The sequence below is a fragment of the Oxyura jamaicensis genome, chromosome 4 (genome assembly GCF_011077185.1).
Source record: "Oxyura jamaicensis isolate SHBP4307 breed ruddy duck chromosome 4, BPBGC_Ojam_1.0, whole genome shotgun sequence".
Classification (NCBI taxonomy): domain Eukaryota; kingdom Metazoa; phylum Chordata; class Aves; order Anseriformes; family Anatidae; genus Oxyura; species Oxyura jamaicensis.
In genome coordinates, this window is record NC_048896.1 from 81,640,181 (window position 1) to 81,663,052 (window position 22,872).

General features: G+C 37.8%; 1 protein-coding gene across 4 annotated transcripts in view; it reads left to right on the forward strand.

Moving 5' to 3' along the window:
* BOD1L1 (biorientation of chromosomes in cell division 1 like 1) overlaps positions 1-14,821 on the forward strand; it is a 34,916-nt gene extending 20,095 nt beyond the window's left edge. Inside the window, exons 13-25 of one of the 4 annotated variants that reach the window (XM_035326421.1) lie at positions 17-63; positions 1,044-1,131; positions 2,145-2,224; positions 2,859-2,952; positions 3,961-4,034; positions 4,776-4,851; positions 4,932-4,966; positions 6,646-6,688; positions 9,569-9,603; positions 9,719-9,803; positions 10,250-10,403; positions 12,105-12,248; positions 13,444-14,821. In XM_035326421.1, the coding sequence (XP_035182312.1) occupies positions 17-63; positions 1,044-1,131; positions 2,145-2,224; positions 2,859-2,952; positions 3,961-4,034; positions 4,776-4,851; positions 4,932-4,966; positions 6,646-6,688; positions 9,569-9,603; positions 9,719-9,803; positions 10,250-10,403; positions 12,105-12,248; positions 13,444-13,552 (1,064 nt within the window). In that variant the 3' untranslated portion in view covers positions 13,553-14,821. Of the gene's footprint in view, positions 1-16; positions 64-1,043; positions 1,132-2,144; positions 2,225-2,858; positions 2,953-3,960; positions 4,035-4,775; positions 4,852-4,931; positions 4,967-6,642; positions 6,689-9,568; positions 9,604-9,718; positions 9,804-10,249; positions 10,404-12,104; positions 12,249-13,443 lie in introns of all 4 variants that reach the window. The other 3 variants (XM_035326422.1, XM_035326420.1, XM_035326423.1) reach the window with 3 other exon arrangements.
* Positions 14,822-22,872: the final 8,051 nt, after the last annotated feature.

The window sequence follows — 22,872 nt, forward strand, 5'->3', positions numbered from 1 at the left end:
TTCTACTTTTTTTTAGTAGATTTGCCACAGAGGAATATTGCTCTAGGAAGAGAAACTATTCACGTAAGTTTTTGTTTTGTTTTGAAGTTTACTAACAGTTTGTGCAGCTTTTTTCTTGCTTGCATTTATTTCTATTTACATTAAAACTTCTATTTACATTAAATATTCTCTAAACAAAAATATTACTTCTTGTATATGCAGAGCCTATATATGTGTATATATGGAGAATGTGCAGCTGTGTAGGTTGATGCCTAATTACTCTCTTGAATTTACCAGTAAAAAAAATCTTTTATTGTTGTTTAACATTTTATGACTGTTTCAAGAGTGTTCTTAACTGTCAGAAGATAGAGGCTTGTTCCTCTCCTTGAGAAAAGAGGGAAAAATAGGGATTATAGTGGGGCCTTTGATTGGGACTAGAAAGCTGCTCTTCTAGTGCAGTCCACTGTGATCTCACAAGAACGTGGAACCTGTAACTATAATACGGATGATTGAGAAGGTTATGAAGTGTTTCTTATGACAGGTTAAAAAAGTTAAAAAGTCCGTAGTTTCTTGAACTTGGGTAGTAACTTTTTTTTAACTTTGTAATATACATATATGTTACTATTTATATATATTGGAATTATATATATTACAATAGTGTTTGATCATATTTTGATTCTAATGAGATACTGATTTTGTTTCTGCATGTTGGAGAGTGTCCTTTCAAATCCAAATATATTTTGAGTAAATTGCTATGATACATTGCTTTTAAAACACATAGTAGGATGCGTAATTAAAACTAAGCATTTTTTTCATTAAAAGGATCAATTAAAAAATGTGCAAATACTGCAAGTCAGAAGTTCTTTCATAATAGTAGTAATGTTCTTTGAGCTGTAGAAACAGACCGCTTTTGTAATTCCACTGCTTGCATTTTAATGGGTGTTGTATTTAAAAGTAGTGAGTAGGAATAACTTTCTCCTTTCCATGCTTATAAGCTTCATGGGGGAGGAAAAAAAGATGGAAAAGAAGGTAAAGAGTTATCTTTCTCTGTATTTTATGCATAGGTGGAAAACGTGGATACCAAGATAACTGAAGAACATAGATCTAAAGGAATACAATGTAAATCTTCAGGAACAGTAGATAAAGAAAAATGTAAGTGATACAGAAATACACAAATATGTGCAAAGCTTTTCTGTTGCAAAATAAAGTCCTGCTGTGATCAGGCCATAAAATTCTTTTTTGAAGGAAAGACTGGAATGGGGAATTGCAAAATCCAAAGTAATACATCGTTCCAAAACAGCTCAATATAATTGGAATAGCTTCATATATTTTATAATAGGGTAGCAAATTCAGTAGTATACAGAAGAGCATTGTAGCTTTTTTTGTTCATAGGGGAACAAACTTTCTTTAATACATAAAATAATCACTGACTTTATCCTTAAAGAAGAAAAACTGAAAGAAAATAAAGCTGAGGAAAGCTAGTCATTAAGGAAATACCTGGCCATTCACTGGACATTGTGAGGCTGGATGTTTCTTTCTGTTACACTGGGAAAACCAAAGTTTTAGAGTAACCTTTTTGTCTATCTAGAAGCAAAAGTTGAGAAGGAAATTAGTCCATTGAAGGGCATAAATATTTCTAAGCTAAAATATTTGTTTCGGCATTTTTTTGACATAAGCATGAGACTGTGTAATAGCTATTTAAACTCGGCCTTCAACTGAAGCAAAAACTTACTTCAAAAAAAGCTTACTAAAACTTCTTTTTTTTGCAACACCAAAACAATAAAAAAGGTACATTAGGCTAACTAATCATGTCATTTCTTTTATAACTGTTTTCTTTCCACCTCTGAGAATGCTGATTTGATGAAATGAAGCCAGACAGTATTTATGATAGTGTCCCACACTTCATTAACTGATTTCTCTGGTTGGATTGAAGTTATGGTTGGTGTTTAATTTCTTGATACTATATCTGTGAAATTTCAATTTTCAGCTCATATTTCAAAAAATAAGAAACATGGAATCCTTTTTTGTAATTATTTTGTGTTCTTATTCATAGAGATCAGCGTAACTTCCTGTTCATAGTTCTGTAAATAAGATGCTGCTTTTCAAAATCTGACAAATACACAAGGCACTTTTTTTTAACAATTCAACTGTTGTTTGTTTTTCAGGCAACCAGCCGATTGCTCAGGATGTGAGAAAAGATGATGAACAAAGTCAGTGTTCCAAAACAGAACCTAATAACATCAAGGTATTTTCAGTAACATTTTTTTAAATGTTCTATAATTGTAATGTAAATAAGACTTAAGTCTAAGTTTTTATTTCTATAGCAGTTTACTTGAGGAGGTATTTCCATTATTAAATGTTAATTTTGCATTGTGTTGAATGCAAAATGAATATAGAATGGTAATTCTGTATTCTTTCATGGGGTAGTCAACTGAAAAAAAAAAAAAAAAAGAGGTTTCTGTTGTTGTGCACAATGTCTGTGTAGTGACCAAGTACTTCTGATCTGCGAGGGACCAATTTGCCCAATAGCTAAGAAGTTAGGATCCCATGGAGCACTGTGGGAGCCCAGCTGTGCAGCCAGTTCAGCATCTTTACGTTTGTACTGATCTGAGATCAGCAAGAGGGTATCGGACTTGACACAAGTGCTGTATTTGCACAGATCCCCTCCAGGTCAGAACAGGAAATTAAGGAAAAACATGTTAATTGTAAGAGTACATGCAGAATATTTTGGATTATCTTACCCATTGATTTTAATGAAGGCTCTCAGCATCAACATTTTTGAGAGATTATGAAATAACTTTTTTGTTTGTTTTTTAAATCCAGGTAACTGACAATTTATGTAATTTGTAGTAAGTTGCTCTTTTCTTTGTTGTTTCAAGACAATGCAGGAAGTTACTTCAGGTGATACAGCAGAAGTGTCCAAAGAAATTGATGCAGCACATACACTTCCTGGAAACGCTGTGGAAGTAAAAGGTAATGAAAATACACAGTCTTTGCAATTTACTGAACCCATACGGAATGCTGCTTTCATGTGAATGATTCTGGGAGCAATGAGAAATTCAGTCCCAGTCAAATACTTGCATATATCTCTAGTTGCTTTCTGTTCTATTATTGCTATCAAATAATACATAATTCTCAGTTCTTTTAATGGCGAGTGCAAATCTCATGTTCCTGGTGGTGATAGCCCGACCCAGATAAGGAGTTACAGGGTTATTATGCATCCAATTCAGCCGGAGTAGGGAAGCCAGTTGCAAATACACAGTTGGACAGGGGGAGCAGCATGTTCAGGACATGTGAGAAGAATAGCTTCTTCCAACTCTTAACCAAAAATAAGTAAGGATTTATTGGGGGGGGGGGGGGGCAGGGAGTGACATGTTCACAATCAAAAACAGTCCTGTCTGATTACATAGAAAAAACAAGGAAAGAGTTTACAAGTTACACTGTTGTAACTGACATATTAAATACACTTTTTAAAAAGAAGTAATGAAATGGTGTGTCCATAGGGCATTATTAAATGACTTTGATGTAACTAGAGTCTGCCTTTGTGTGAACAGTGTACCTTTCCTAATACCAGTTTGAGCTAATAGTTTTGTCTCTCCGGTGAGCATGTTTTAAAAAAATCTGAAGCTGTTCTTGCAGTAAGCTTGTATGCTCACTGCTTATATCCTACTATACTATATACAGCTTCCTATTTCATGGAACATGGGAGAAAATTATATAGTGGCTTGTTGAACTTTTTTCACCTTAAATAAAAAGTCACTTCTAACTCATCTAGCGTTAGGGAAGCATTTTGGCAGTCCAACATACTGTTGCTTCAAGGCAAAGTGTTAATTTCTGATGGGTATTTATAGGAAAGCTGAATTTGGGGCAACAGAACGAAATGATGCTTTTAGTGCAGAGACTGTGGCTTGTACCTTTTTCTTTGTCTAACAAAACAAAAATGCACGGTTTCTCTTTTTTTTCCTGTGTCTGTGTGAGAAGATAAATCCAGCATTGAGCAGGAAATGTCTGAGAAGATGAAGCGGGGTCTAGAATCAAATGAAAATTCTGTAGAGGTGAGTGATGTTATTCGTCATAACTAATTGGGATAATACAGGTTCACACTGAAAACAAGTACTTTGTATTTTGCTGACAGCAATGTTAAAATTTTGACTTCACCAACACCATAAATAGCTGTGAAAACAAAACAGGACGCCTCTAGACTGAGGGACTTTACGCTCTTTTCTTGTAAATAGGAGAAATGATTCTGTTGCTAGCGATTTTCAGCCTGTATTTATTACTTGTAGGTGTCCTTCGTACTTTAAACTTCAAAGTTTTTGTTTTTTAACTAAAGGCTCTATGTATATAGGCATATAAATAACTTTCCCAATCTGTATACTGGGATAATTAGGATACTGACTGTTAAATAGCACGTCCTCAGCTGTTACAAGATGTAGCCTATACTATGTGGGAAAAGGTGGTCGCAAGATCCCAGGTTTGGAGTTCTTGTAAGACTCTAAAAACGAGGTGGGATGTATAGGTGGGAGGTTGCAAAAGGCATTGTGTTCTCAAGCATGCATTGTGCCAGAGGCAAGCCACAGAAAATTTAATACAATCAGGAGTTGCCTTGTTTCTTTTCAGCTATGGATTTTATAAACAGCAGCGTCTCTTACAGAACCTACCTTACCTATATTTTTAAACAGACAAGCATTACTTCTGCTACTATCACATTGTGTTAGTAGCAGTCTTTATAATATATTGATCAAATGTCAGCATGTCAGTTACAGTAACTAAAATACTTCTTTTATTTTTCATAGGAAAATCAACCTGTCATAGTGAAACGGAAAAGAGGAAGACCTCGTAAATACCCTCTCGAAGCTGCGCAGCCTGGTGGTAAGTAATTCATAGCACCTGTGTGGGAAAATAATGAAAATAGTAACATTCAAGTTCTGAATTCATATTTCTTCCCTCAGGTGGGGAGTCAAAAGCTGATATGAGCAGTGGGAATGTAAGTGCCTTTATTTTGTTTGGGTGCATTTAAACATGTTAGCTCAAGAGCCGTTCTTCTGTTTAATAGTTAATGGTATTTCAGAAACATTCTATGGAAAGCTTGATAATTGGTTTCAGTCTAGGCGTACAAAAACGATGAAAAGTATATCCTTACATAACTGAGTTCCATAAGGAAAATATACTACATCTGAACATGGCAAATAACAGAATCAAACAGAACAACATAAATAATACAAATGTTACACTGGCTAGCAGTATACTTGTGCATGTGATCAGAATTTCATCCTGCTTACATGCCTTTTGGTTTGTGCTGAGGATTATTTTGGCCTAAAGAAAACTTCAGATTTTCTTCTCTACGTTTTAATAATAGCATATATTAACTATTAATAACTTAAAGTATTGTGTAATCCAGTTGTGTTATCTACATTATAATGTGTACAGTAAACTCAGAATACAGAGACACACTGATAGTAAGTTAAGAGCTCCTGAAATATCTCTCTGTCTACTAAAGCTCAGCAAAATCTTGATTTCTTGGCCCACGTGACGTGCAGTAACTGCCAACTTCTCTGTTGAAAGTGTTTCTGCAGTCCAGTTGGATTAGAGCACTGGGTAGTAATGGATTGAGGATAGAAATATTGCTTAGAAAGAGATGATTTAAAAAAAAAAAAAAAAAACTTACTGAAGCTGGTGTGTTCTGCCTGTTTGCCTGGTGAGGCACACGCTGGCATGGTTGTCAGAAGTCTGGGGAATTTAGCAGGTGTTCTCGTCGCTGCTTGTTCTGACCACGCAGCATTTCAGGCAGCCCCTTCAGGGTTCTGTCTCTTTTACAGGCCTGGTAAAACTTTGTTTCAAAATTCTAATAAATCTTTTTCCTAATCATTTTTCAATATCAAATTAATTAAAAGTAATTTGAAGTGTTGTTTTGGTTTCAAATAAGAATTAAAACTAATTTTAAATCCCCTCTGGGATATATATACGCTGGCATGTTCAGTACTGGAACTGAATTGTCTTGTTCTAGTTCAACCATTGAACTGTCTTGCACTTTCAAGTGATGACCCATAGGTGTGTCAGTCAATTACAGGCCGGCTGTAAGAGGAACAGTTACTTGCCATCCATTTGAGATAATGGATTTGTAAAGTGAACTGTCTTTGCAAGGCGGTTTTCCCAACGTTGCATTGAGAATCTGTTGCTACTTCAAAGATTGTATAGATATCTTAGTGTAGTCATATAGAGTTGAAAGCAACTGGATTTTGTTGACATTCATCATAGGAGATTATGTAAATGTTATATGGCTTTTTCTGTATTCTGAGTAAATACAAAATTCTGGGCCTACAACTTGCAAATCTGTATGTGATTACATAAAGTGACTGCACTGAATTTTTATATGTATCATTGAGAATTAAGTTTTCATAAATATATTTCACTGTAATAACTTCCAGTGTAAATTACCATATCAGGTTACTGAAACTATTGTGGTTTCATTTGTTTATGGGCAATTAGGTACAAACTTTCTGCATATTGGTTAGAACATTTGTGTTTTCTGGACTTGCAGTTATGTTCTACCAATGAATGGAAAGAAGTTTGTGTTTATGTAATACAAACCTGGATTTTCCTGTTTTTCTTTGTGCGTGTGTGTTTTGTGTGTTGTTGTTGTTTGTTTGTTATAAATTCTAGCTGCAGTCTCCAGCCTTTGCAAGTAAAGGGAAAAGTCCTCAAACAGGTAAGCAAATCATGGGAGAAATGCAAGGGGGTGCTCAAGACCATCAAATGACTCCTTCTTAAACATCACGTGTGGCAGTCAGTATTATCAACTTGTGAAAATACCTGAGTAAACAGGACAGTGAAGACCTGTCCCTAATTCCTGCTCAGGTTTTCATTTAAGAAAAGAGCAGCATGTCAAGAATTAATTTCAGGAGTGCGGCTACGGCTTAAAGGGTTGAGTAATGAATATTACCCAAGCATTTGTATGTGGCACATGGTGCCATTTCTACTTATTTTCTTTCATACAGTGAATATCAAAGTAACAGTTTTTACATTAACTGCTTTAAAATGCATGTAGGAAAAAAAACCTGATTATAGTCAGTTAATTACATTATCAGTCAATAAGAGTCTAAAAAGGTCAGTGGCAGCTTGAGGGAATATTTCTTTCTCTTTCCACAACTACTGTAAACATTTTCTAAGATTATCACTTAACTTTACTTGGAAATATACTTCTAGTGTTTCAAACTAAAGTCAAATAAAAAGTGAGATATTTTTATATTTCTATTTCCTATTCAAACACCTGTGATGTAAGAGGTCAAATGATGGTGATTTTTTAATTAAGTCTTTTTAGTAAAGGCCATTCAAAATATTTTTTTAATTCATTCATGAAGCAGACAAACAAATAAAAAGTTTATAGACAAATACAAACATTCATGCAAGAAATCTGAGAAAATAAATCTTCAAAACAAACCTTCAGGACTTTCCAAAAGCCTAGGTTTCTACAGAGACATTAATCTTGCTGCACTGTACATATGGACTATTTCCTATTTTCACTGCATTTCTTAAATGTCAGCTTTAATCCATATGCTTCAGAGTTGTCTCTGGAGGGCTAGCTGGTTGTGTGGTACTTGGTTTCTGTCAGCTGCAAAGAGAACAGACAAGAATGTGAGAAAGGTGTAAAACTACATTTTGGCTTGCTTTTTATTAAAAAGGAGAGAGACTTGACTGTGTACTTAAAACTTAATTTAGTGTGTTAAGTAACATTTCATTTTTCAGGTAAAAGGCTGTTGATGTCACAGGCAATATAAAGTGTATGAAGTGGATGAAATATCTTGTGAAACTTTTCATCATATGTTAGCATTCATGTGAGGATTGGAAATGTGCAGTCCATTTAGTCTGGTAGTTTTGGGATGTTCTGTACAAGGTTTTGTGACAGACAGATTCACATACAGAATGGGAAGCCGAGAAGTTGTTTTCAGCCAGGACAACTCATCCTGTTGAAGATAACTGGTTTCTGAAGGCAACATCCTTAGTATGCTTCTCCTCCATACATGCTCAGCAGCGGAAAAGCTTCTCTGGAAAACTCTTCCTGAATAAGGAGAAGTAACAGATGCTGAACTTGAAACTGGAATTATTTTGCACTAATTAGTGGTTACTGCTGTAAAGTTGGTAGGATTTTTTGTTATTGTTAATTGTGGTAAATATTGCTAATTGAGGTAAAAGTACATTTTGTCATACTAAAGGGAAGATTGTTTCTGTTTAACTACAAGACGCTTTTTTTTAAACGAAATCTTCAATCATGAAATATTTTGCTATAAATTTGCCAAAACTTAGCAAAATTTTAAGTATCTGTCTTCAGTACACAACAGAATTAAAAAATGTTTTATGTATTAGACTTATTTTATGTAAAACACTTAATGCAGTGGACAGTCTTATGTTTTATTATGCTTCTTCATCAAATAGTTACACATCTTTGCAATTCATTTCGTTTACGTCTGTGTAAAAGCTTTTCTTCATAACTTTAACAGCACAACTACAAAAAAAAAAAACTTGTGTGAATTTTAGAATATGTTTCTGCTTTGAGGTCTGGTTTTGATCCACTGAGTTGACATTCTTCTGTTCTTACTCTACTGGTCTAATTAGTGATGGATTTAGAGTTTGTGGTCTCTTTTTTTTTTAAGCTTTCTTGGAGGAAAAAAAAAAGGGGCAATTTTATGGCAGAAAAAAGGTATAAAAACATGCTTTTGTTTAGGCTGCTACTCTCCTTCCACAGCTGGGGATTTTTATCCACGCAGTATTGCAGATAATTCCATTTGGCAAACCTCAAAATTCATAAAATTATTTTTCTCGCCACAGAGTTAGAGTAGAAGCAGTAGCCATCTACCATAGAGAGAGGCCAGGTTGGGACAACATGGTTCATAGGGTTTATAAATGTATTTTAACATGCACAAACCGACCTGTAAGAAGCACTGAGTTGAAAAGCCGGGCCCCTTCAACAGAGGAAGTCACCGAATTTGTATGCTAGGTATTAGGTACTATATATACAGGTTTTCAATGTTGCCTTTTTGAGCTACATCCATCTTGGTGCTTCACCATGGGTGTAGTTAAGCATTAGAACAGGTTGCCCAGAGGGACTATGTATGTAATCTGTGGTCTTAGAGACTTTCAGAATTGCATTGAACAAGATCTTGAGCAGTAAGATCAGGTTTTGACTTTAGCTGTGTGTTGAACAGGAGGCTGGACTAGATGACCTCCAGAGGCCCCTTCCATGCTAAATTTTTCTGTGGTGCTGTAATTGATTGACAGTAATTAAAAGGGATAAGTAACTTCTAGTTTTCCATTAAAATAATAAAAAAAGTGTATGCAACAAAGTAATAAATATAGCATCAGTCTTATAAAAGCCTTACTGCTTAAAAAAAATACTAATAAATCATTGTCCTGGTCTGTGTATAACAAAATACAACAAAGCCAAGCCAAATTCTAATTTAGAGACTTTAAATGTTTTCTGACATTCTGTGTTGTTTAAGCAAAGTTGACAGAGTTCAAAAGAAGTTTGCATTTTTTAACTGAGTAGCAAAAGATTTGAAATTCAGGATTCAATTTTGTTCTTTCTTTTTAGGTACAGACTTATCAAATAAGAAAGAAACAACAAATGTAAGTGCAAGCATTTTAATTTTGTAAGTCTGTAAGCAGTATGTAATGAAAAATGTCTGTCTTCTATTTAAATTAAATTGTTCTTGCCTTACTTGATTGTATTTTATTTCTTCAGGAAGATGAAGCTGGGAAAGCAGATATGGCTGTGCGTAAAAGAGGGAGAAAGCCCAGGCGTTCTCTGGCTCAGTCAGAGGAAACTGGTAAAAACATGAAACTGTGCTATTCCTAACAGAACGAGGAGATATTACTGTGCCTTTCTGTATACTGATAGCAACAAGATAAGCTTTATTCAATTTTCCTTTCTTGAGGAAAAATCATTGAGTTACAGCTAGTGTAAATATTATGTAAATATGTGTAAATTGCTGTAATCTCATGTCAGAATTGCTACATCCCAGATGCTTCTATAAAGCCTCATGAATTTTCTATGAATTCTGGCTATGAGCTGCATAAGTAAACTGTTGTGAATGTGTTAGCAAGATTAAGTCAAACAAGTGTGAATTAAAAATGTTGAAGCATAAAGGAAATGGAAAAATACTTACTTAAAATGGGATTTGTGAATAGAATACTTTCTCTAAACTAAGTGTCCATATCCTTTTGGAGGGCTTTTGGAAAATTATAGCACATGTGTAAAATTTTGCATGGGCAGAAACGCTGGAGCCAGAAAGAAAACGTCGGAAATTAACATCGTCTGAAGAGGATGTAAGAGAGCAGGAGGAAGGGGAGGAAGAAGAGGAGGAGGAAGATGATGAAATGCATTCTGGGTCCACAACTAGACCAGCCACAAGATTAGAGGCTCAAAGGTAACCATTTGTAGAGACACTGATAGCAGATTCTTTTTTCTACATTGTTCTCAGTTGTATTGGTTTTGTTTTTTAATTGATTTGAACTTACCAAATAATTCCATATCTAATTCCAGTGCCATTTCTCTAGGGATGAAGAGACAAAAGGGGAGGTTTCATAGTAAGGGGAAAGAGGCTCTTGTTTCTTCCAATAATTAAGAATGGGAAGTCATATTTGGAAGTGGAGTCAGGTCTTAGTACGGCAGAAGGTAGCTCTCATTCTGATAGTGAATAAGAAACCAGGAGGGGCAAAGTGTTTTGCCTTGATTCAGTGTTACTAGGAGACAGGAAACTGTTAGGGCCACAAAAGACACACTTGAATTTGCTAGATGAGAATTGATCCTACTGGCAATCTTCATCCTAGGGATGTCTCAGAAGATGGGTCTGAAAGCATTTAATTCTGATAGGTAAAAAGGGACCTCTGATAAGAATCTGCCATTTTTACTGTTTGGTATTCAGAGTTGGAACAAGGCAAAAATACACTTTTCAATGTCCATTCTTTTTCCAAATGTTACCCAAGTTAAATACATGAATCAGCAGTACCGTAGGATTTCATTTCACTGTTAGTGATCTCCAAGCTCAGGAAAATAATCTTACTGCAAAAGATTAGTATTTATATATAAATATATATAAAAGATTACCAAGTATGCTTCCAAGAAGCCATTCTTTAGTATACGTACCTTTCTGTTGGCAAACTTAATTATATAGAGGTCATCCTCTTGACTTTGCAATGTGGAACCACAGAAGCATACCAGTTTTGTGAAGTTCTAATCTGCATAGCTACCTTCCACAATGAATTAGATTCCAGGTTTTGTTTTATGCTTACGGTGAAATTTCTGTAAATCCACCAGATTTACCTCTTTCCTAAGGATTTTGTATTAGGAGTTAGCCTTTGGGGCTTACTTGAAGCACTGTTCACAGAGTAAACTCTCTTGAATTTATAATTTTAGGTAGTAGTTATGCGGGGGTTTTTTGTTTGTTTTTTTTTTGTGTGTTTTGTTTTGTTTTGTTTTTTTAATATAAACCTGTGAAGATTTACTGCTTTGCAAGCAGCAGTTCTGTTGTGGTAAAGGTGAAGGGACTTCCTATCTCAGTTAACAATTAACTCTAAAATTGTAATAAATGTCTAGATTTCAGTGTTTTCATTTTGATTGCTTTTGTAAACACTTTCCTTTTATTTATAGATATTTTTGTTGTTTCAGTAACCACCTTTTCATGTTTCTGAACTGATAGATACCAAGGCTAATATGAGTTCTTTCTTTACACTGGATAAGATAATTACCTTTCCTTTCACAGCTTGTTCCGCATGTTTCTTCTATTGTTATGATGGTACTCAAAGAATTTTTTTTTTTTCAAACATGGACGTTTATGTAACAGAACTACTGTAGATTTGAAACTAGGATCTTTACTTGGTTATTTGTTAAATATTGCCAGTAAAGCAGTCTTTTTGATTCTGTGTTTTGGTGCAAAAGTACATGTCTCTGGTTGGTACTTTATGTCTCAAAGCATACAAATATTTTTTCACATTTTCTTTCAACAGTTTTGATTTACTTGTTGCAAATACTGTGCAGTCTTAATTTTCCGCACTTGGAATGCAAGAAGAAAGTGACTTGTGTAAAAGTATTTTGTTATATATACATTCATCATTCTTTTGTATTACAGAAAGCAGCCCAGCAAGCCAACCACACGTGCAACTTCTAAAGGCAGCAGTCCAAGTTCAGTTTCTCCCAGAAAACAACAGAAGCTAGCAGCAAAAAAAAGATCTCCAAGTGATACAAAAATTACTAAATCTCCTCCATTGACACAGTAAGTATGAAAGTTATAGCCACTTCAGTTTGGGTATCCACTGTCAATCCTTTCTTTTTATGTAACATACTAGTTCAAAATCTGAACTGCAGTCTTAACATTGCTCAGTTCTGATCTTTTGTTTTATATAAAAGCTTTCCAATGATTTTTTTTTCTGTTCATGTTTTTCTTTTTTTCTTCCTTTCTTTAACATTTGCAAGTCTAGATTTTCTGTGTGCGTGTGTGTGCGTGTGTGTCCTTGGAAACCTCTTGGGAGAACTTGAAAATGTTGTTACGCTGTATTTTAACTTGAGCTCTGGTTCTTTCCTGAATGGAATGGGGGAGAAGGGAGGGCAGCTGTAGTTCAGGGTAAAGCAACATGCTATGTCATGGATCTAAAACTTTGAAGATATTTCTAAGATCAACTGGTAAGAAAGGAGAAACTTTGAGGCCTTATGCCAAGTTCCAAAAATACTTCCCTTTCCCTCCTTCCCTGGTGCGCTTTTTTTGAAGCTGAGATCACTGTGTACAATCCAAAGGGAGCAACAAACGCTGCTATTCATCTAGTTTACCTGTAAAACAAGCTATATGCCAAATACATTCAGTTGTCTTCCACTATGAAGTGTGTGAGTTATGTTTTCAAGCTGTCGGGAACAGTGGCAGACGTGTATTATGCACTGATCAGCTGTCACAGTTCACCTGATGGTTATGAATGGCCAAGATTTTAAGCTGCACTTATAATTGGTTGCAGCTGAAATGTGGTGGGATTATATATAGATGCTTAAACAGAGATAAGGATACATGGTGTCTGTCCTTTATTCCCTATTGTGTATGCAAGGCTTAAGCCTATTCTTACTATTCTATCTTTGTGAGATGGTAGCAGATAATGTAGTTTGTTATATATTCTATGCTAATCCACAAGTCATTCCAAAAGAGAAGAGGAAGGAGCCTCAGATTCTCCATTTGGAGCACTCTGCAACATACAGAACTAGTACGCAGTACCCTGCTAAGACGTGATGGGACTGTGCAGGGACTCCCTCGGGTCTGTGCAACTAAAACTATAATGTTATAGTAGTAAGCTTTTAAACAATATATCCTGATAATTCATCAGAGATGGGCAGTTAAGTTCCGTCCTCTAAACAGGATTGTGCCTGATCACTCTTCTTGTTTTTCAGATCCTACCATTGTTAAAATAATTAATTATGATTTTTTTTAGGTTAAAGGTGCAGCCTACTAAGCGTAAAAGGGAAGGCAGCCCAACAGTAGTACGGAGAAAAGGCCAGCAGAAGACAGAGGAGACACCAGTAAAGAAAGCTAAACGATAATCTTTACCAACTGGTACTCTTCGTGGAAGAGTCAAAAGGAAGAAAAAAAAAATCTGTGCTTCTATTTTTTTTAAAGCAAAGGGATTTGCACGTGCTTATTTCAGAGCTCTAAGTTAATTGATGCAGTACTTCTAAGTTACATTTTAAACAGCTTTATAAACTATTGTTTATACAGAATATTATGTACATTTATTTCAAATGAAAAATAAGTTTACTTTGTATCTGAATGAAAAACAAAGTAGTTATATATTTTATCACTGACTTGGAAAGTTGGGGATACCCAATGTGACGTGCTAATGCAGATGCTTCCAACCCACGAGGCACCCTTGGCCTACTAATACACTTTGTACATAAACTTGTAAAAATAGGTTGTATTTTACTCTGTGTATGAATCTAATCGATTATGGACATTTTATTTATTATATGGAAAGCATTGGTCTGTAAACTTTAGTATATACCTTAGGTTTTTTTAATTATATATTTTACATTCTATGCAGATGTCAGTAGGAAACTTTCCCTCCACTCTCCTGGGGCTGTTTAAAACCTGAAGTTCTCTAAAATATGCTCAGACAGTTGGTAAAGTATTTTTCTCGCATGCATTAAAGTAGTTTAGCATAGAGAAAGGGATTTGGCTCCTTTCGGTTCACATTTGTGACAAAGTATAAAACTTAAAATGTAATCTTACTGGATTATATTTTCACTCGTGAATTTACTACCAACCTCAAGAAATAAATTGTACTAGCTTAGATTTATTCAGTCAGCCAACTCTACCCTGAAACGAAACAGTTTTATTTTGCAACTAAACACCTGTTCTTTCAGTATTTGTCTCTTTCAACAAAGAAGAACCCATTGAAATCAAATGTCACTTCTCCTAACGATAGAGCTTCAGCATTTTATGTTACGTTTTATACACAGGTATTAAAAATAGAACCTGGTATTATTGCCAGAATCTTTTTTTAATGTATATTAACTCTGGTAAGAGCAAATGTTCAAGTGAAGTTGTATATAAAGTTAAACTTTTCTTATGATCAAATGTGTCTCTTGTACTGATGTGATGAGTTGCCAAACAATCTGAGATTATTTTATGCGTTTTGTCTATAATTACAAAGGATTCTGGGGGGTTGGAATTTTCCTTTATTTTTTTCTCTTTTGTGGGTTGTTTTTGTTTGTTTTTTTTGAACTTGTTGTAAGGCAGATGTTTCCGTCAGATATTCTGCTTGGTTTCTTACTGAGATTTTTATATAAAAATTATAAAATGTTTGCCAAAAACCTGAGTTGCCATATTTTATTATCTTTTAATCACATCACTCTGAAAACTTTGGTTTTGCAAATGTATTCGGTTGGAGCCGTGTCTGTAAGTAATGCTGTACCTGGTTGGTGTCCTACGGGAAGGACCTTCAGGTAGGGAAGGGACCTAACAGTTTACCAGTCCTAGTACACTATAGAGGCAGGTGCACATATTTTTATTTATTTTTTCCCTCAGCAAACTGGAGTCTGAAATACAAAACCTCTCTGCTCTAAAAGTTAACTCCTTTTGATCTCCACCTCAACTCTGCTGAAATATATACCTTGCTAACATATTACTAATATATACCTATACATGACTAACAGTGATGTATACATTACTGTATACATTAAGGTATACTAAGAGTAACGTATACCCACTTCTTCACAGGATGAGTTGAATGTCTTCCTTTTCTTCCCCTTTGCCCCCTGCAATTTCCATAAATTAAAGTTGTAGGTTTCTTCTCAGCCTTCATTCTGTATGTCTAAACAAGCTGAGCTGTTTGTAATCTTTTTTTTTTTTTTTCCTTTTTTTCCCCATCAGTTCTTTCAAGGCTTTTGATCATAGCTGGAGTCCTCTGTATCTCTTCCTGTTATTGTTTCCTTACACCTGAATTCAGCAGTGAGTCTGCTCAGGAGGTTCCTAGCAAACCTCCCACCACACTGAATGTCTGTCTCTCTCTCTCACCTGGTAATACCTCTCCTGCCACAGTGCAGGTTACATTTGCCTTTTTCACAAGCACATCTGTTCCCATGGCTTATAGGGACGAAGCTCCTGCTTATAAGTGTCAGAGCCTCTTGACTGTCTTTTGCCCGACAGACAGAGCAAGAGAATCTGAGCAGAGAAATAGAACCTTGAAGATCAATAACATCCTTTCAGAGCTAACCTAGAAGCTTTCTCACTATCCTTCCCCTCACTGGTGGGCAATATTTAGGAAAATTCTCTTGTCTGTGGAGTGTATCTTTGATCATTCATTACATTATTTCATGGTCTGAAGGCATTAAAGGAGTTCTCTTCCTGCAAGACAGCTGCTTTTACTTAATCTCTAGAGGAGGAAGAAAGTGCAAATTCCCCCAGCTATTTTAACTTTGGCAAACTCCACTTGCTTCATGATGGACTGCTGGCTAGCTGTCAGCATCTCTTCTTTTTTTTTTTAGTGCATTCTACGTAAAAGTTCGTTACATCTCTAAGGCCTTAAACCTAAAATGTAATGGGTTCACCTGCTATACAGTTTTTGTGTGGATTTGGGGTGGAATTTGCTTGTTTTAACCACCTAAAGGATCATCAGTAAAAGTTCAGTTGCAGTTGTCATTTTTTGATAGGGTTTGGCAAACTAGTAACTCTTGCAGCTGGTGAAATTTCCATCTGGAACCCAATCCAAAGCCAGTAGGTGCACTCAGCAGCTGGAGCAAAATTTTTATTGATGCTGGCAGATCTGTGAATGCCTCGATTTTCTATTCCAACAGCATCTTTAGTAACATCACTCCTTAGTTGTGGTTTGCTTTGTTGTTTTGTTTTTTTTTAATCTGTTACATCAACCCAAAGTGCAGACATTCACTGTTTATTATCTCGGTATGTTCTAGGGGCATTGCATGTTCAGATCTGTAGCTCTGGCTCTATTCCCTCAGAGGCTGAGGAATTCCCTACAGAACCTCAGTAAAACTTTTTACCCTAAAACTTTGCAATCCAGAGCAGCAAATGTTCCCGGCCATGGTGACAGTATCAACAGATGTCCATTTGATGCAAGTCCAATACAAGCTCAGGTGTCTCAATACTAAAAGTGGTCAAATTCTGATACCTGCATTGAGTTGTGCAATGGGAAAAGATCATTTGCCACTCCAGACTTTTACCACTCCTTGCTTTTGGAAGAGGTAGTGGGACCTCTGTGGTGCTGAGAGAGTCACTGCCCCGAAGCTGGGATGTGATGAGCGACTGCTACATTTCCTTCCAAAGTACTGTTTGATTTCCTTGGAGCTCTATCTGTTTATATTTTAAAGAGTGGATTTAACTGGTAGATTTTAGCTCTCTTCCCATTGAAGTCATTCCATGTGAAATATTTCCAGTTTTAAGATCTAATGTAGACATCTTAATGAAGTAAGCTGAATTAATATTCATATACTCCATATACTTAATCCAAGCTCTTGATCCTGGGAACTCTCAATACTACCTTGGGCATAATCAATATTACTGCTCAGTTATTTTATATACCAGCTCAGAAGATTCCTATCTTTGTGACTTCAACAGCTCTCCATCTATTTCGCTTGCTCGTAGCTTCAGTTCAGAGGAAATTGCCTGTGTCAGCCTTCTGCAGGTTTTGGCAACATCTTAAAGACACCGTGCTTGTTTCTTCCAAGAGATTCCTTGTCCCAGCTGCGTACGTCACACCCCATTACTTCCACCAGCTTCTCAAAAACTCTGGGTCTGCTTCAAGCAGGGTGTTTTTTCTACTAAAACATGAAAGTTTAAACACCAAGGAAATTCCATCTACATTCTAGTCTTTATTTCCAGATTCTAGTGTTACACCGAAATTCCTCTAAAGGTTATTTCTGATTTAAATCCATTCTCTTTCAAATCTCAGCTTTTCAGCTCTTTACCCTTACTGGCTTTGTAGGGGAAAAAAAAGAAACAGAAAGAAAAAAGAACTCAAAAAAAAAAATATATATATATATATATATATATAAAAAAACATATCTGAATTATAAAGATTTATGAATTATAATACATAATTCATTATATGAAATATGAATTATATATGTTAATATAAATATAAACTTATCTGAATTTAAAGATTCAAAGCTAGGAATATAACACTTGCCAAACAAATGTGGAAGAAAAATATAGTTTGAAATGGCCACAGCTTAGTAGAGCAGGAGTAGATTTTTGTAACAGAGTGTGCAATTAATTAGCCGAAGGTGTGATTTAATGGTCAGAGTAGTCAGGCTGCCACTAGAAGGCACTTTTCATCTTCTGTCTTCTGCCCCATGGCCGGTGCCTTCCTCCATGCCAGCACAAAATTGTACAGCCACAGGCTGCCGGATAAGGAAGCCTGAAATTTCCTCTGCAAAACTGCAGGTTAGTTTTTAATGTGGTCCGTTTACTAAACCAGCTGTTGGTTTAGTGCAGATACTGCTGCCTGCACAAAGACGTCCGCGTGGCCAATAGGGGTGTGGAATCACCATTCCTCTGTGTTACAGGTTTGGGTGCAGTTGCAGTTGGTCATCCAAGTGCATCATTAGCATGTATTTACAAGATCTCTGTCAAATAATTGGTTCATAAATGGACAGTGAGCTATTTTGTGGGTTGTATCCTTCCCTCATGACAGGGGCTTCTTGTAGGAAGTGTGGATTATCCAACCTAGTTAGGGATCCTTGTTCCAATGTGTCATGTTCCAAATGATCCATGTTTCAAGAAGAGGTCACACAGTTGCTGAAAGCTGAAGACAAACTTAGTCTGGCTATAACGCGCCATGTCTCTTCTTGGCAGTATGGGTAATTCAGCAGTGGAATGACTTGCAGGGTCACAGTGGGTTCCCCCCCTAGTGGGATGCTTTAAATTCTGATGTGGGAAAAGATTTTTCAGGGTTCTTTAGGAACTCAAGCCCCATTTCTAAAACTGATGTAAAATGTAGGGTTGTGCTCAAAACTGGAATTGGATCTAACGTTGAAACATCTGAATTTAGGCCAACTGGCTTCCTAAGGAAATTAGGAATCCAAGCAAAGCCTCAAAGCTTTCTGTATTAGGAGAGGTGGGTGCCTCAGATGTGACCCACAACACTGAACAAGATGTGCTGGAAGCTGATGGCACTGCCCTGTAGGAAACATGTAGGCCATGCCTGTAGTGCTGGATGATAACTTCCATCTGCTTAGGTTTCACCAAGGGTGGACCTTTGTTGTCTTCCTTCCAAAGGCACAGAGGAAAGTTGTTTTATGCCGCGGTGAGAGCATTGGAGGATTTAAGCCCTCATGTCACAGAAGGTGAGGCTGTAGGATATCAAAGTGGGTACTACTCTGTCTCCTGTTAAGATATTTCATGTCCCATAACATGTCAGTACTTGAAGCAGGAGCTAGAGACCAGGTCTCACTGTCCATGTTCCAGATGACTGTTCCCTTCCAGAGGATGTTGAGGAAATGGGTGTTAGAGGCATGTGTGTTCCACCATCTCATACGATGTTTGTCACAAAGCAATACTTAGGCTTTTATCTCCAAGGCAAGTCTCATGTCTGTGACTCTCAAGCAGGTTGAAGCATCTCTTTCCACCCAAAGTTAGGTGTCAGAACAGGCTTTGAAGTGTTGATGTTTGTCCAAATTGCCTGCTGAGGTGGTGTGATGTCCAGCAGGTACTTCCTGCTGAGAAAGACACCACAATATTTGTGCAAGTCCCTTTATAACCACAGGCCCTTGTTTCTCTGTGGCCTTGTCTTGTGGAAATGCTTCTTTTGCTGCTTTCTGGAGATACACTGTAGTTTAGGGCAGCTCAATTTTCCAATGTTGGCAGCACCTTATGTGAAGGTTAGTGGAAAAAGAAAAGAGAGAGTGAGAATGAAAAGAGGGGAAAATAAAATTTTTTAAATAAATAAATAAATAAGGAAAAAGCATCACTAAGAATTAGATTTTATTGTTTATTTTGTGTATTAGTTTTGGGTTGGCAGCAAGATATACTGGCACCTGAAAGGCAGAGTTGTGGTGGGAACAGCAAGGGGGAGATGTTACAGACTTTTTGATGTACTTCTTTTGGCAGCATCTCACAACTACTGAAACTTGCAACGTTAGTGTGGGCATGATGTAGAAATGATGAGGCAACTGATGACCTTGACTACGCAGGAGGGCAGACTGGGTTATTCTACTAGTCTCTGCTAGCCTTGAGATCTTGATCTTTATTGGTACTACATATAAACCTTAGGCAGGGTATGATGGGTAGATCAGACACGGACTAGAAAGTCAAGTACTGCAAGTGATCTTGCGGGGACCCGTAGCCACCCCCATGAGTGCTGTTAGCTTTTATTTATCGAGTGCTCACTGGCACTTGCATGACTGCTGAGAGTCAACAGTGAAGGTAAGATGCAGCTGTACTGTCAGTTTGCATCTCTGCCCATCGACAGCTCTTATTAGCAAACTGAACTCCCAGACTGAGCCACTTTTTAAACACAGCTCCTTTGCTGATCACACCAGTCAGCAGGAACACTGACTGTGCCTGTGTGTGTACTGGGGACGTATTCGAGAATAACAGAAATTGTCAGCTAGACAGCTTAACCCTCTAATTCCATTCCTTCCTTTTCTAGATTTTATTGTGACCGATCACACGTCACACATGCTATGCCAGAATTTCTGTAAGTTAACATTCCTAAAAATAAATGCTAAGGGTTACATGAGAATGTTAAGGAATACAGGAGAAAGATACCCCAGCACCAATTCCAGTATATAAACTTAAAGAGGTTAAAATTAAATAGTCATTCCTGCTTTGGTGCCCAAAGCAAGCAGAGAACTGGAATGCGACTTTCCTTTCAGACAACGAGAGCTTCACTCTGCTTTTTCTATAAACAAGAGCTAAGAATTGCTCGGTAATACAGTGCTTACTTAACTCTATTCAGCCAGGATTTTTCAGGCTAAGTAAATAGGCAATATAAGGCCACTTAAAATAGATAAATAAATAAATAAATATGCTGAAGGTGAAGCATCTTTCAACTAATTCTGAACTCAGCACTCTATTCAGCCCTCACCTCCAGCCTCCCCCAGCGCAGTGCAGGGCTGGCTGGCACGCAGAAGCCTTTTCCTGGGTTAGACTTCAAATATTTTTTCTAACCTGCAGCTCCCTGTTGTGATTTATGCCTTTTTTGTTTGCTCTGTGACCATCTCTCTCTACAGCATGGCGCTACCCCTTGGAACTTTTCCTTTCGCCTAATCTGGTTTTGTTATTTTTCCGCTTTCAAAAGCTGTTAGCTACTTTCAATGTCTCCTATGACTTCTTTCTCCACTGAAGAAAAAACGAAAGAGAAAAGGAGGACCAGCTTGAAATATGAAATCTCCAGGTTTTTGCCCCGCAGTCAGGCTTTGTAGATATACATTCGTTTGCTTTAGCCTGGAGCTAACCGACCAAGGAGCCTTTTCAAGAAAGGAAAAAGGCAGCTGTGCCATATAACCCATCCACAAAGCTTTACTGTTACAGACACATTGCTAGCTTCATTTTTCTTGCCCGAACAAAACACTGTCCAGTCACCGTTACAACTTTGTAATAGATGTTCAGACAATTTTATTGTGTTTTCAGAATTAGGGAGGTTCTGCTTCTGACAACAGCAAAGGGATCTGGGTGCAAGTGCTAAGTACTTAAAGTACAAAGGGAAAATATTTGCTGCTGTGATTATATACCACAATGGCAATAATCCAAAATGGAATAATCCATCAGGAGTGAACACAAAGACAAGCAAATGCTACCACAGCAGTGGATGTGGGGTAGAGATACTCCATGAGACAGAGGAGGGAAACTTTCCAAACTTCCCAAACTTTCTCTCTTTTAAGAAAATATTTTTTTATTATTATTTTATTTTATTTTACTTTTCTAAGCAATTCTTGGGGCTTGTCAATTCCATTTGCTGTGCTAATGGGATTGTTTGAAGATAATGCCAGTGAGCAGGCATCTTTGCCAGCTCTCATTCCTTTGCTCCTCTCCCTCTTTTCACACCTTTCTTAAAATTTGTCTCAGCTTTTACCACCTCTTTTTATTCTGAAACATAAGAAAGAACAGGAATATGATCAGCAGCCATTAAAAAAAAGGGACATAACTCCAATTAGTTGTGTTCCCACCCAAGGGCATCAGACCCAAAGCCGTCCATCTCCACCAGCTCTTCAGCGTTCACTGACCAGGGATGAGAGATGGTGTGGAACCAAGCTCCACCACGCATGCATTGGGCCAACTGCTGCTCTGTTTGCCCAATGCCTTGGTCTGCTCGGGACTTGGAAAATGTGAATGTGTTATAACAAGGACAACTTTTAAGTGTATTCTAACATGTTAGAGGCCAAAGTCCTCCTTACAAGTGAGGGGTGAAGAATCCCTGTCCCACTGGACACCTTGGATGCGTCGCCTTTCTGCCAGGACAGGACCGGCAGGGCTGGGATTTGGGGGGGATTTCTCCTCCGATGGGAGCTTCCTGGGTCCTTTATCGCAGTGAATGCAGTGTGGGACCACGTCCCTTGGTGCCCAGCATGTCCCCGGGTGCTGCATCGGGAAGGACACACACAAGGGCTCCCACCGCCGGCCCAACGATGGGGCGAGGAGTCCGGCCCGGCACGGCCTCAACTCGCAGCCTCCTGCGGAAAAATCGCTGCACTGGTGGTGAAATATAAACACACAAATAAATAAAGAACCCCCGGAAAGGTGCTTCGCAGGCACGGATGTCCGTAGGCAGCCGCTAGGTGGCAACGGGTGCCCGCCGGCTGCAGCGCCCGCCGCCCCCAGACCCAGGGAGGGGGGAGGCCGGGCAGGGGGCCTGCTCCACACAAGCACGGAGCCCCCCGAGCCCACTGCCCTGCAGTGCCCCCGGCTTCTGCAGGAGCACATCCACTTCCATCCCTGCTTTTATGAGCGTAGTGCGGGGCACAGGGGGCTACGGGGTCCCACTTCGTCCCCCACCACGTCTCAAGGTGCAATGTAAGCGTAGTGAATCCCACACCTATCACGGCTCTGTTTATCGGCACTTTGGGCTTCTGGAGGAGCAACACATTCAGCACGTTCCCTCAAGTGCAACAAGTTGGGTTTGGGGGTTTGGCAATAGCTTTCTTCTCCAGTCACCATTTCCTTACCCAGAGCTTCCCATCCCCCTTGTTTTCCACCCTCACTTATCATCTGTCCTACCTCCTTTGCTCAACCCCTCCATGTCTCACACAGGCCCCTCTCAGTTCTCCCTTCCTTTCCCCTCCCTTTTCCTTCCCATCATCCCTCCCTCTGCCCTTGTCCTTCATTAATTTTTCTTCGAAGTCCCTTTTTCTGCTCCATTTTGGTTGGTGACCTGCTACGGCACTTGGATGTGCACAAGTCGATGGGG